This window comes from Bactrocera dorsalis, chromosome 2 (assembly GCF_023373825.1).
Source record: "Bactrocera dorsalis isolate Fly_Bdor chromosome 2, ASM2337382v1, whole genome shotgun sequence".
Taxonomy (NCBI): domain Eukaryota; kingdom Metazoa; phylum Arthropoda; class Insecta; order Diptera; family Tephritidae; genus Bactrocera; species Bactrocera dorsalis.
Genome location: NC_064304.1, coordinates 16,733,444 through 16,749,189, shown reverse-complemented (window position 1 = coordinate 16,749,189; position 15,746 = coordinate 16,733,444). Strand labels below are relative to the sequence as shown.

Genomic DNA, 15,746 nt, shown 5'->3' with positions numbered 1-15,746 from the left:
ATCGTTTAGAGTTTTTTTTATTGCTCTCGTTTGTGACGTACTTACCATGCGTTCGGCTAAATTTGGAGCATTTACTTTTGGATTTTGGTCTAATTCGTTGAGAATCAGGCTGACGTCTCTACGACATAGTTTTTTTGGGCGTCCACTGCGCGGTTTATTTTCGTTGGAACCATTATTTTTAAAGTTTTTTAGAATTGTCTGTACTGTTGCTCGACTCAAGTTTAAAATTTTAGAAATTTCGTCATATGATTTTTTTCTTTTCTTTCTTTCATCACCAAATTTATTACATCAATTGATATTACATTTCGCGGAGCTATTATAGCTATTGAAGTGTTTAAACCACAACTAAATTCAATAAATGTCAAACAATAAACATATTGAAATAAAAGAAAAAGGCTAACGGTACCTTACTGTTAATATAACAATGTACAAAGTATGAGATTCGAACTGTATGTAGACTTTTGTCAAAGCAATTTTTGAGTTTTTCTTCCATAAATTTGTTGTTTTACGTTAAATAATGGTTTTTTTTAGTTCATTGTTATTATAATAAATATTAGAATAAAACTGTATAAATACACTTTTTTAAAAACTTTTTGTACTCTCATGTCAATGAAAATAGGGGGTGTATGTAGACTTTTGTCCGCCACTGTATATATCTCACACATTGACCGATACTTTCGGTAAAAAGTCAAAGTATGGTGATATAGGATTTAACCTAAAAGTGGGCCGGGCCACGCCCATCGTTCAGTTTTTACCCCGGCTACTTTAAAGGTAAAATGGCTCTGGCGAAGTTATTAATTTGTTGTGCTTTCAGTAGTTTTTAACAGTACCATTATAGTATATAATTTTATCCATTTTCACACTGTCGATAGAAGCTTTTATAACATTTTCGCCAGGCGAATTTGGTTGTTGTAGCTTTAGTGGTTTAAAAGATATGGGGGCCACACACATTTTTCCAAAATTGCTTCAACAATTCAATGTCCCAAAAAACAGTTTTACCTGTAATAATAATTTAGCGCTTAGTTATGGCATATTATAGGTTTTCGATTAAAAGGGTTTTGTGAGGGTGGCAGTGATGCGACTTTGCCAAAGAAGACGTGTTTCATTAAGACTTATTTTAGAATTTTTACTGAAGTTATCAGATGCGCGCAGGAACAAACCGATTGTCTTCCGGAAACCAACTTGCCTCGTCATTCTGATCGTTTGTATTCATATATGTATACAATGCCTATATATAATTTTTTTTAGTTCGTTAAGAAAGTCACTGGAAAAGTGTGATATTAATTGTTTTATGATTACAATAATTAATTTGAGCTCATACTGGTATTACTGTTTCTTATCCGCAATGCTTATCAGCAAACGACACTAATATGATCGGTAAATGGTGTCGGTATTCTTCATTCTATTTTGCTGCTTATCATTAAGCCACTGGACGTTATTTCTTCTCCATCCAGGTTTGCATAATGTTCCACGTGGGACCAAATCTGTATAGCCGAATCCTAAAGCCGTTGGTAAATTGTACTATGTCGCAACGCAATAATTACATAGAAACAAAAGTAAAACTTAGTGACGGCATCACCATCAATTATGTACAAACGGGCAAAGGGGACAAAAACGTATTGATAATGCCTGGTGCACTTGGCTCTGGCTGGTCACATTTCAAACCACAAATTGAAAAGCTACCTGAGCTGCTACCAAATCATACAATAATTGCATGGGATCCGCCCGGTTACGGAAAGTCGGTACCGCCAAAACGACGCTTTGATCTCGACTTTTTACAAAACGATGCACGTTGTGCTGTAGAGCTGATGCATACTTTAGGAAGACCCAAATTTTCTGTATTAGGATGGAGTAATGGCGGCGTAACTGCCATCATTGTGGCGGGTCGTTTTGTCGAATGTGTCGAAAAATTAGTTATATGGGGTGCGGGTGCTTATTTGAATGCTGAAGACGAAAAAACAATGCGTGACAAATACACAATAATATTTTAACACAATCAAATTATTTTACAGCATGTATTGGATTTTACAGTTTTGCGCGATGTGCAGAAATGGTCACAACGGAATCGTGAAGCAATGGAGAAAGTATACGGTGTTCCAAAAGTCTGGTCTGCGTTGACTGATGCTCTGTTTGCAATTTATAAAGATCGTAAAGGAGGTTATTGTTGCACAGAAGTAAACCAAATAAAAGCGCCAACTTTTATATTGCATGGCAAAAAAGATCCAATGATTGCCGCCGAGCACATATCATATCTAAGGGAACGTATAAAAGATTGCAAGTAAGAAATTTTGCCTTTTTTCAATGTTTTAGGAACATGTATATTTCCGTGATTACTAGTTATTTATTTCCATAATATTTCAACTATTTCTGATTAAAAATTAATGCATACATTTTAAATTTTTAGATATTATGAATTCCCCGAAGGCAAACATAATATTCATCTACGTTATGCAGACGAGTTCAATAAATTGGTAGCGGATTTCTTAACGCAAAAGCCCTAACATCGTACTGAAAGCAAAACAATTTGATATACAGGGTTTGTCCGTAAAGTAATAGTAATAATACTGAGTTGAAATAGGCTCCTTCTGCGTCGATGCAGCGCTGCCAGCGCGATTTCCAAGCATTGAAGGCATCACGGAAGGCATTCTCTGGAATAAATTTGAGAGCTGAGGCACATGCTGCTTGGATCCCCTCTCTCGTCTCAAAATGCTCGGAAGATTGCCTCTTTGTCTCGGGATCATACTAAAAGATCCATGACTCGTCACCTGTGATTACGTTATTCAAAAATTGGGGGTCCCTTCCACACATGTTCAAATTTTCTTAGCTCACTGCCACTCGCCGCAATTTCGCGTCGTCAGTGAGCACTTTTTGAACCATCTTCGCGCACATCTTGCACTTGTTCAAGTGCTCCGTCACAATGTCATGAACCACAAAATTTTATAAATTTAACATCTGTACAATTAAACGAATACTTAGTCGACGGTCTTAGTTTTTTTTTTTTTATAGAAGGAAGCATCGAAAAACGGAGTGCGGGACTTTAATCCGCTAAACCCAACCTACTCCCACCTTATGTCTCTCCCACGGGATCACTGGACAAAGTATTACTTCATGGGAGAGAAGAAGACGTTTAAGTCTCCTCTATTGCACGGACTGACTGACGCCTAATCTGTTCTAATTGTCTCAATTTTGTCATAATTTGATTTGCCACTTCACTGACAGCTTTCCACTTTACAGATGACTCGCACATAAGTACTGTCAAATTTTCCACCGTGATACTACCTCCAAGGGTGGTTTCAGCTTTTCCCTTTTGCTTGAAAACCGAGGACAATAAAAGAACACGTGTTCAGAGTCTTTTCTACACTCTGAACACGTCGGACAGTATGGACTAAAGTCTTGACTATATTTGCAAAGGTAGCTTCTGAAGCAACCATGCCCACTGAGTATTTGGGTAAGATGGAAATCAAGATCCCCATGTTGTCTACCTATCCACGAGTGTATGTCCGAAATCAGTCGGTAGGTCCACCGTCCTTTGCATGAAGATTGCCACCGTTGCTGCCACATTGCAATGCTTTTATTTCTCTCTTATCTTTTTGCTGTGGTAGACGTCTCTGATAAATTATATATTCGCGCGAATTCGTCTCACTGGATGTCGACGGTCTAAGTTCAAACCTTTGTGCACACGAGTCACATTGTCGGTGTTTGTTGAAGTCACAGGTCTCCCAGCACGGTCTTCATCAGCGACCTCTTTCCCGCCCTACAAAAGGGCCGGGTGCCACCAAACCACAATTCTTCTTGCTAAAGCAACATCTGGGTAAGCCAGCTTGATCATATCAAACGTCTCTGCCGCAGATTTACCGAGTTTCACACAGAATTAAATCGTGTACCTCTGCTCTAACAAACGCTGCATTTTCGGCTTGCACGTCGCGGCGGAAGAAAATAAGTCCTATTACTTTCCGGACAAACCCTGTACGTATATATATGTATGTATATCCTCGATGACCTTTTGATAATCCCGCAGTCAGCAGAACCGATTGTGGTAATGTGTTGTTTAAATGTTAATTCGTCTTAAGTGAAAAGTAAAAGTTTTTTACTATTTATATATTTGATATATATTTATAAACACATGTATATATATATAAATAAAATATATAAAATATCTGTTATAATTATTTGTGTTTGCAATTAGTTAACAGTTTATGCTCTTAATACCGGCACATAATCGTAGTTTTGTGCCTGATAAAAGTTTCCAGCGATCGGATCACCCAAATTATATTTTGCAATCAAATCTTTTGACTTTGCCTTTAAACGACCTTCACTACATCTACACACAAAAAAATATAAAATTACAAAATATTTTTAATTATTGCAGAATATGACAAACTCAAGTATGTGTAACAATTCGAAAATTTTAATATTTGACTTACGTAATAATACCTAATAATACGACATACCCGTAATATACAATATATCTGCTCCCCAAACGGATGTAGATAGGATTATTCACCTGAGTTCAACTGTCACACCCCCTGCGTAAAACTATGACATCGTCCAAGCCTCTGCACCATATAGCAGGACGGGAATTATGAGTGACTTATAGAGTTTGGTTTTTGTTTGTCGAGAAAGGAATTTGCTTCTCAATTGGCTACTCAGTCCGAAGTAGCACCTGTTGGCAAGAGTTATCCTAGGTTTGATTTCCAGGCTTACATTGTTGGTGGTGTTTACGCTGGTTCCAAGATAGACGAAATTATCTACAACTTCAAAGTTATGATCTCTAGAAGCAGGTTGAAGAAGTCGCACGAATCGCCTTGTCTGAAACCTCATTTGGTATCGAACGGGTCGGAGAGGTCCTTCCCGATTCTGACGGAGCTTTTGGTGTTGCTCAACGTCAGCTTACACAGACGTATTAGTTCTGCGGGGATACCGAATTCAGGCATCGCGGCATAAAGGCAGCTGCTTTTCGTGCTGTCGAAAGCAGCTTTGAAATCGACGAATAGGTGGTGAGTGTCGATTCTCCTTTCACGGGTCCTTTCCAAGATTTGGCGCATGGTTGTTGATTTGCCAGGTCTAAAGCCACACTGATAAAGTCCAATCAGTTTGTTGGCGATGGGCTTTATTCTTTCACACAATATGCTCGATAGAACCTTATACGCGATGTTGAGGAGGCTAATCCCACGGTAGTTGGCGCAGATTGTGGGGCCTCCTTTTTTATGGATTGGGCATAGCACACTTAAAATCCAATCGTTGGGCATGCTTTCGAACGACCATATTTTACAAAGAAGCTGATGCATGCTCCTTATCAGTTTTTCGCCGCCGTGTCTGAATAGCTCGGCCGACAATACATCGGCCCCCGCCGCTTTGTTGTTTTTCAGGCGCGTAATTGCTATTCGAACTTCTTCATGGTCAAGAAATGGAACGTCTGCTCATTCGTCATCGATTGCGGAATCGGGTTCGCCTTCCCCCGGTGTTGTGCGTTCACTGCCATTCATCAGGCTGGAGAAGTGTTCCCTCCTCGCATCGGTGACTAGATCACCTTTGGGGGTTCTACAAGAGTATGCTCCGGTCTTGAAACCTTCTGTAAGCCGCCGCATTTTTTCGTAGAATTTTTGAGCATTACCCCTGCCGGCCAGCTTATCAAGCTCTTTATACTCACGCATTTCAGCCTCTTTCTTTTTCTGTCTGCAAATGCGTCTCGCTTCCCTCTTCAACTCTCGGTGTCTATCCCGAGGCAGCCTGTTTTCTCTCCGCTACGACACGGCACTCCGAGCCGAGTAGAAAATCGTTCGGCTGTCTGTTGTGATTGCAGCTTCTCGACGTCGAACCTTCCTTGTGCTTATTGGCGTGCGTTTTTTGCTGCACAGAGGCGGGTGCGAATCTTGGCTGCAACAAGACAGTGGTCCGAGTCGATGTTAGGACCTCGGAGCGAACGCACATCTAAAACACTGGAGACGTGTCTTCCGTCCATCACAGCGTGGAGCCTGAATTTGCCGGCCGTAGTGCCAAAGATACCTTCTTTGCCCACCCTGGCGTAGAAGTCGCCAAGCACGATTTTGACATCGTGGCGGGGGCAGCTCTCATAAGTGCGCTCCAAGCACTTATAAAAGGCATCTTTGGTCACATCGTCCTTCTCTTCCGTCGGGGCGTGGACGCAAATCAGCGATATGCTGAAGAACCTCGTTTTGATGCGGATTGTGGCTAGACGTTCATTTACTGGAGTGAATGAGAGTACTCGGCCACGGAGTCTCTCTCCCACCACGAATCCCACACCAAACTTGCGCTCTTTTTTATGGACACTGTAGTAAATGCCACAAGGCCCTACTCGCCTCTGTCCTTGTCCCGTCCATCACATTTCATGGACGGCGGTGATTTCAGCCTTTATTTTCACGAGGACATCAACCATCTGGGCAGCGACACCTTCCCAATTAAGGTACCGGACATTCCAGGTGCATGCCCTCAATTCGTAGTCCTTATTTCGTTTTCCATGGTCGTCATCAAATTGGGAGCCTCTCAACCGAGGCTGGATATAACTATTCACTGGGGGTGTTTTTTTACGTGGCGGGTCCCAAACCTTGCGCACAACCCTATGTAGGGGATATTTCGCCTTCTCCCTTTAGCTCGCCTTCAAACGGATGTTCTTAGGCTACCTAGAGAATACCTGGACAAAGACCGGAAGTCGTGAGCTGCTTGAATCATATGTAAAAGAATCGTTTCTGACCACTCCCAAGTGAATGGTGATCAGAATACTTTCCTCACTTACATCACACCTGAACTCTTACAGTTATTGGCAGTCGGTCTAGTCTGTACTCATTCTTACAGCTTATGAATATGGTCGATGTGGATTTAGTGAGGGAGAGTGTTAGGCTAGTTGCAGCCAAAAACTGAGAAAATTTGGAGAGATAACCGATTACTTTTGAGCACCTGTCATCGATTCCATTGCCCGACATCATTATCGTGCAACCATCAGCGTACGACGTGATAGAAACTCCCTCTGTTGGTTGATGGAGTTTCGAAATGTACAAATTAAACAGCAACGGGGAGAGAACACCACGCTGTGGGTTACCCGTTTGCGAACCGCTCAAGTAATTCATAACCCACCTCTTCACCCCTGGAGGGAACAAGGATTATGGCGTTGTGTGGTTGACTGTGTCAAAAGCTTTTGACAACTCCAACGCTACGAGGATCGTCCTTTAGCAAGATGGTTTTTGGTCATAAGCTATTTAGGTATTTATGACGCTAAGTGCTGTCGGAGTGCTGTGCAGTTTGCCGAAGCCATGTTGGTGGTCTGCTAAACTCCAATGATGAGTTAAGGTCAACTGTCTTCACTACTGGGGAAAGGATAGTTATCGGAAGATAAGACTCCTCTTTGTTGGCGAGTTTCAGTAGTAGGACCACTCTTCCGACTGTCCCCATGCCGGGTATTTGAAGTGGTCAGCGACAGGTTAAGGACCGTGGATATCAAATTTGTTTATAATTTATACACATTTTCTTCGAATAATAAATTTTTCGAGCAAAATCACCCTGATCGAAGAAGCATTTTCACCTTAATGGATTTGTTAATCGCTGATGGGGTTCTGAGAACCCACAGGTGATTTTCGAAAAACATGCACCCCCATCGTGTCAATATTTGGTGTACTAAGTATATATTTTGTGCTGGAGGCAGAGACAGTGACTGTTAATTGTGCTCGATATCACGACATCATATCACAGTTCTTTTTGCCGAAATTAAATGATATTGATGTGGCCGATACGCGGTTTCAAAAAGACGAAGCACTTCGTTTACACTCATGAGACATTTCCAGGACGTGTACTCTCGTTTTGGTGATACGAATTTGTATCCTTACTTACTTACCCTAGATCGTATGATTTAACATCATTACATTTCTTTCTATGGGGTTACGTGTTGCATCAAACCATGGAGACTATTCGCCCGATGTGTCAAATAATACCACATATGAATGTTTATATATGTATATGCATAAATGCATTGAACTGATTTATAATAAACTGAGGTTCAGTAATAACAAAAATAGACATGTGTACATACAATACAGTATTTATTTTATTGGTACTGGAAAATTGTTTCTAGTTTGATCTAACTATGTACATATGAGTAAGCATACAAACTGTTATAATACATACATTCATATACGGAAACGATAAAAATAAATTTATATTATCGCACTAATTGAATTATTATTTATGTTATTAACTCAATATATTTAGTAAACAAGTAAGGAAGCGCCAAGTTCGGGTGTATCCGAACATATTATACCCTTGCAACTTGCAAGAATGAAAGTGAGGGGAGTACCTATAAGGCTTGTAGTTATATGGGATCCGGGGCGAGTTTTCACCAAACCCAAATCTCAATTTTAATAAGATAACTCATATATTGGCCGGTATATGGGGCATAAAGTTACCCGAAAGTTCGAAAATATCAAAATTAAGTATGTGGAGTCTAAGTGAAATATCAAGAAAGTATTCTCTCTGAATTGCATTATACATATATATCTCACTCATTGACCGATACTTTCGGTAAAAAGTCAACTATAGCACTAGTTTCACATATTCAGTACTTAAAGACTTGAACGGTTTTGGTTCGATTTGGGAAATTTCTAGTCATAAGGTGGCACTCCCCAAAGGCACCATTCATCCAAAGTTTTCTACTTTATGTTAATTGACTCTTAGTTTGTATACTGAGCTGTGAAAATTTCAAATGGAATTTAAAATTGTGTTATATGAGAAGTAGGCGTGGCTGTAGTTCGATTTCACCAATTTTCGCAATGTATCATAAGAATGTCAGAGGAATGTCACGTACCAAATTTGACTGCAATCGGTTTGGCGGGTATGGAGATATGGGATTTAATCTAAAAGTGGGCCGGGCCACGCCCATCGTTCAATTTTTACCCCGGCTACTTTAAAGGTAACTTGGCTCTGGCGAAGTTATTGATTTGTTGTGCTTTAAGTAGTTTTCAACAGTACCATTATAGCGGGGAGGGCTGTATTATAATCTAATTTTATCAATTTTCACACTGTCGATAGAAGCTTTTATAACATTTTCGCCAGGCGAATTTGGTTGTTGTAGCTTTAGTGGTTTAAAAGATATGGAGACCACACACATTTTTCCAAAATTGCTACAACAATTCAATGTACCAAAAAACAGTTTTACCTGTAATATTAATTTAGTGCTTAGTTATGGCATATTATAGGTTTTCGATTAAAAGGGTTTTGTGAGGGTGGCAGTGATGCGACTTTGCCAAAGAAGACGTGTTTCATTAAGACTTATTTTAGAATTTTTACTGAAGTTATCAGATGCGCGCAGGAACAAACCGATTGTCTTCCGGAAACCAACTTTCCTCGTCATTCTGATCGTTTGTATTCATATATGTATATAATGCCTATATATAATTTTTTTAAGTTCGTTAAGAAAAGCACTGGAAAAGTGTGATATTAATTGTTTTATTATTACAATAATTAATTTGAACTCATACTGGTATTACTATTTCTTATCCGCAACGCTTATCAGCAAACGACACTAATATGATCGGTAAATGGTGTCGGCATTCTTCATTCTATTTTGCTGCTTATCATTAAGCCACTGGACGTTATTTCTACTCCATCCAGGATTGCATAATGTTCCACGTGGGACCAAATCTGTATAGCCGAATCCTAAAGCCGTTGGTAAATTGTACTATGTCGCAACGCAATAATTACATAGAAACAAAAGTAAAACTTAGTGACGGCATCACCATCAATTATGTACAAACGGGCAAAGGGGACAAAAACGTATTGCTAATGCCTGGTGCACTTGGCTCTGGCTGGTCACATTTCAAACCACAAATTGAAAAGCTACCTGAGCTGCTACCAAATCATACAATAATTGCATGGGATCCGCCCGGTTACGGAAAGTCGGTACCGCCAGAACGACGCTTTGATCTCGACTTTTTACAAAACGATGCACGTTGTGCTGTAGAGCTGATGCATGCTTTAGGAAGACCCAAATTTTCTGTACTAGGATGGAGTAATGGCGGCGTAACTGCCATCATTGTGGCGGGTCGTTTTGTCGAATGTGTCGAAAAATTAGTTATATGGGGTGCCGGTGCTTATTTGAATGCTGAAGACGAAAAAACATTGCGAGGCAAATACACAATAACATTTTAACACAATCAAATTATTTTACAGCATGTAATGGATTTTACAGTTTTGCGCGATGTGCAGAAATGGTCACAACGCAATCGTGAAGCAATGGAGAAAGTATACGGTGTAGAGGGATTTCCAAAATTGTGGTCTGCGTGGACTGATGCTGTGTTTGCAATTTATAAAGATCGTAAAGGAGGTTATTGTTGCACAGAAGTAAACCAAATAAAAGCGCCAACTTTTATATTGCATGGCAAGAAGGATGTAATGATTGTCGCCGATCACGTATCATATCTAAGGGAACGTATAAGAGATTGCAAGTAAGAAATTTTGCCTTTTTCAATGTTTTAGGAACATGTATATTTCTGCGATTACTAGTTATTTAATTATATATTCTTTATATTTCCATAATATTTCAACTATTTCTGATTAAAAATTAATGCATACATTTTAAATTTTTAGATATTATGAATTCCCCGAAGGCAAACATAATATTCATCTACGTTATGCAGACGAGTTCAATAAATTGGTAGCGGATTTCTTAACCCAAAAGCCCTAACATCGTACTGAAAGCAAAACAATTTAATATACAGGGTTTGTTCGTAAAGTAATAGTAATAATACTGAGTTGAAATAGGCTCCTTCTGCGTCGATGCAGCGCTGTCAGCTCGATTTCCAAGCATTGAAGGCATCACGGAAGGCATTCTCCGGAATAAACTTGAGAGCTGAGGCACATGCTGCTTGGATCCCCTCTCTCGTCTCAAAATGCTCGGAAGATTGCCTCTTTGTCTCGGGATCATACTAAAAGATCCATGACTCGTCACCTGTGATTACGTTATTCCAAAATTGGGGTTCCCTTCCACACATGTTCAAATTTTCTTAGCTCACTGCCACTCGCCGCAATTTCGGTCGTCAGTGAGCACTTTTTGAACCATCTTCGCGCACACCTTGCACTTGTTCAAGTGCTCCGTCACAATGTCATGAACCACAGAATTTTATAAATTTAACATCTGTACAATTAAACGAATACTTAGTCGACGGTCTAAGTTCAAAACTTTGTGCACACGAGTCACATTGTCGGTGTTTGTCGAAGTCACAGGTCTCCCAGCACGGTTTTCATAAGCGACCTCTTTCCCGCCCTCCAAAAAGGCCTGGTGCCACCAAACCACAATACTTTTTGCTAAAACAACGTCTGGATAAGCCTGCTTGATCATTTCAAACGTCTCTATCGCAGATTTACCGAGTTTCACACAGAATTTTATCGTGTACCTCTGCTCTAACAGACGCTGCATTTTCGGCTTGCACCGCCGTCGGAAGTCCTATTACTTTCCGGACAAACCCTGTACGTATATATATGTATATCCTCGATGACCTTTTGGTAATCCCGCAGTCAACAGAACCGATTGTGGTAATGTGTTGTTTAAATGTTAATTCGTCTTAAGTGAAAAGTAAAACTTTTTACTATTTATATATTTGATATATATTTATAAACACATGTATATGTATATATATAAATAAAATATATAAAATATCTGTTATAATTATTTGTGTTTGCAATTAGTTAACAGTTTATGCTCTTAATACCGGCACATAATCGTCGTTTTGTGCCTGATAAAAGTTTCCAGCGATCGGATCACCCAAATTATATTTTGCAATCAAATCTTTTGACTTTGCCTTTAAACGACCTTCACTACATCTACACACAAAAAAATATAAAATTACAAAATATTTTTAATTATTGCAGAATATGACAAACTCAAGTATGTGTAACAGTTCGAAATTTTTAATATTTGACTTACGTAATAATACCTAATAATACGACATACCCGTAATATACAATACATCTGCTCCCCAAACGGATGTAAATAGGATCATTCACCTGAGTTCAACTGTCACACCCCCTGCGTAAATGATTTCAAAAACTATTTTTTGGAAACTTAATTCTCACATTAGCTTTCTTATACTCGTAATGATCATTTGTAACGCTTTAGGGCTCGTAACAATAATTCGGATTATAGCTGATCCATTAGTTAAGAACCGGCCGGACGATAGCCTTGTATGTTGCCAACAACGTTTCTTTGTCTTATCCCCATGTGCTGCCGGCTAGCGACTTGAAGATTTTGTTGCGGCTATGTACTTTGGCAGTTATCACGGTCGTATGAGGATTGAAGGATCACAAGTTGTCCTAGTGTCACACCTAAAATCTGATCGATGTGGATTTAATGAGGGAGAGTGTTAGGCTAATTGCAGCAAAGAAGCGAGAAAGGTTGGAGAGATAACCGGTTACTTTTGAGCACATGTCATCGATTCCATTGCCCGACGTCATTATCGTGCAACCATCAGCGTACGCCGTGACAGAAACTCCCTCTGTTGGTTGATGGAGTTTCGAAATGTGGAAATTAAACAGCAATGGAGAGAGAACACCACGCTGTGGGTTACCCGTTTGCGAACCGCTCAAGTAATTCATAGCCCACCTCTTCACCCCTGGAGGGAACGTGGATTATTAGATGTCCTCAAATAGCGTTGTGTGGTTGACTGTGTCAAAAGCTTTTGACAACTCCGACGCTACGAGGATCGCCCTTTAACAGGGTGGTTTTCGATCATAAGCTATTTAGGTATTTATGACGCTAAGTGCTGTGGGAGTGCTGTGCCCTTTGCCGAAGCCATGCTGGTGGTCTGCTAAACTCCAATGATGAGATAAGGTCAACTGTCTTCACTACTGGGGAAAGGATAGTTATCGAAAGATAAGACTCCTCTTTGTTGGCGAGTTTCAGTAGTAGGACCACTCTTCCGACTGTCCCCATGTCGGGTATTTGAAGTGGCTAGCGACAAGTTAAGGGCCGTGGTTAGGTAGCTTTCTCCAGAAGTCAAGAAGATATCAAAACTGTTTATAATTTATACACAATTTCTTCGAATAATGAATGATAAATTTTTTCGCAAAATTTCTAACATAAATTTTTCGAGCAAAATCACCCTGAGCGAAGAAGCACATTTTCACCTTAATGGATTTGTTAATCGCTCATGGGGTTCTGAGAACCCACAGTTAATTTTCGAAAAACATGCACCCCCATCGTGTCAATATTTGGTGTACTAAGTATATATTTTGTGCTGGAGGCAGAAACAGTGACTGTTACTTGTGCTCGACATCACGACATCTTAACCCAGTTCCTTTTGCCGAAATTAAATGATATTGATGTGGCCGATACGTGGTTTCAAAGAGACGAAGCACTTCGTTTACACTCATGAGACATTTCCAGGACGTGTACTCTCGTTTTGGTGATACGAATTTGTATCCTTACTTACTTACCCTAGATCATATTGTTTAACATCATTACAATTCTTTCTATGGGGTTACGTGTTGCATCAAACGAGCGCATATGCATATGGAAAGCCATGCAGACTATTCGCCCGATGTGTTATTCCATAAATAACCCTACCCTATATAATTTATGATTCAATAAAAAAATTAAAATCGAAAGACAAACACCTGTTCTCTATTTAATTTCAATCCTGCGTGAACTTTGGAACACCCTTTGCTTCAAAAAAATTTTCTCCTCCATATCGTATGGTTAACTTTGTTTCAAAAAACTTTTCTCCTCCATATCGTATGGTTAACTTTTTCAAGACTCTCCTGTAAATGACATATTTTAGTAACTGCACTGTTAACTACCTTAACAGTATTTGATGATTATTCATTTTACTATTAACATTTCGTCAACATTTTGCAAATCATAAAGTGAGTCGTATACACTGTCAAATAATACTACATATGAATGTTTATATATGTATATGCATAGATGCATTGAACTGATTAATAATAAACTGAGGTTCAGTAATAACAAAAATAGACATGTGTACATACAATACAGTATTTATTTTATTGGTACTGGAAAATTGTTTCTAGTTTGATCTAACTATGTACATATGAGTAAGCATACAAACTGTTATAATACATACATTCATATACGGAAACGATAAAAATAAATTTATATTATCGCACTAATTGAATTATTATTTATGTTATTAACTCAATATATTTAGTAAACAAGTAAGGAAGCGCCAAGTTCGGGTGTATCCGAACATATTATACTCTTGCAACTTGCAAGAATGAAAGTGAGGGGAGTACCTATAAGGCTTCTAGTTATATGGGATCTGGGGCGAGTTTTCACCAAACCCAAATCTCAATTTTAATAAGATAACTCATATATTGGCCAGTATATGGGGTATAAAGATAACCGAAAGTTCGAAAATATCAAAATTAAGTATATGGAGTCTAAGTGAAATATCAAGAAAGTATTCTCTCTGAATTTCATTATACATATATATCTCACTCATTGACCGATACTTTCGGTAAAAAGTCAACTATAGCACTAGTTTCACATATTCAGTACTTAAAGACTTGAACGGTTTTGGTTCGATTTGGGAAATTTCTAGTCATAAGGTGGCACTCCCCAAAGGCACCATTCATCCAAAGTTTTCTACTTTATGTTAATTGACTCTTGGTTTGTATACTGAGAACTGAAAATTTCAAATGGAATTTAAAATTGTGTAATTTGAGAAGTAGGCGTGGCTATACGAGTAGTTCGATTTCACCAATTTTCGCAATGTATCATAAGAATGTCAGAGGAATGTCACGTACCAAATTTGACTGAAATCGGTTTGGCGGGTATGGAGATATGGGATTTAATCTAAAAGTGGGCCGGGCCACGCCCATCGTTCAGTTTTTACCCCGGCTACTTTAAAGGTAAAATGGCTCTGGCGAAGTTATTGATTTGTTGTGCTTTTAGTAGTTTTTAACAGTACCATTATAGAGGGAGGGCTGTATTATAATCTAATTTTATCAATTTTCACACTGTCGATAGAAGCTTTTATAACATTTTCGCCAGGCGAATTTGGTTGTTGTAGCTTTAGTGGTTTAAAAGATATGGGGGCCACACACATTTTTCCAAAATTGCTACAACAATTCAATGTCCCGAAAAACAGTTTTACCTGTAATATTAATTTAGTGCTTAGTTATGGCATATTATAGGTTCTCGATTAAAAGGGTTTTGTGAGGGTGGCAGTGATGCGACTTTGCCAAAGAAGACGTGTTTCATTAAGACTTATTATAGAATTTTTACTAAAGTTATCACATGCGCGGATGAATAGTAATTCGGAAACCAACTTGCCTCGCCATTCTGATCGTTTGTATTCATATGTGTATACAATGCCTATATATAATTTTTTTGATTCGTTAAGAAAGGCACTGGAAAAGTGTGTACTTACATTAACTAATTTGAGCTCAGTGCACACATCGATTAACTCCTTAAAACGAAAAGTTGAGAAACACGATGATGTAATGTATATTGTTTTGAAAAAATTCCTCCGATAATATGAAGTCAAATATATAATGTGGATTGCATAATAGCAGATATAGCTTTCATCTAACGGTATATAAAATTAATAAGAAAGAATAGCCAATAATTAATCGTTAGTAATGTTACACGTTTCATGTGACTGATGGAGTTAATCGATATGGCAACTGAAAAAAGTAATAAAGTTAAATTTAGTATTATCATTTTTAAGTTTTTATTACAGAAAAAGTTAGTTATTATACTTTTTTATCACAGGCATTCC

At 38.7% G+C, this 15,746-nt stretch overlaps 2 protein-coding genes across 2 annotated transcripts; both read left to right on the top strand.

Moving 5' to 3' along the window:
- The first annotated feature begins 1,290 nt into the window (after positions 1-1,290).
- Positions 1,291-4,166, top strand: LOC125776451 (valacyclovir hydrolase-like). The gene is made up of 3 exons (XM_049448370.1): positions 1,291-1,965; positions 2,032-2,278; positions 2,405-4,166. Exons 1-3 carry the CDS (start codon positions 1,464-1,466, stop codon positions 2,499-2,501), a joined length of 846 nt encoding a protein of 281 aa, XP_049304327.1. The 5' UTR covers positions 1,291-1,463; the 3' UTR covers positions 2,502-4,166.
- A 5,367-nt stretch (positions 4,167-9,533) lies between these two features.
- On the top strand, positions 9,534-11,671 carry LOC105222834 (valacyclovir hydrolase). Its single transcript, XM_011200351.4, has 3 exons — positions 9,534-10,132; positions 10,196-10,451; positions 10,594-11,671. Exons 1-3 carry the CDS (start codon positions 9,628-9,630, stop codon positions 10,688-10,690), a joined length of 858 nt encoding a protein of 285 aa, XP_011198653.2. The 5' UTR covers positions 9,534-9,627; the 3' UTR covers positions 10,691-11,671.
- Positions 11,672-15,746: the final 4,075 nt, after the last annotated feature.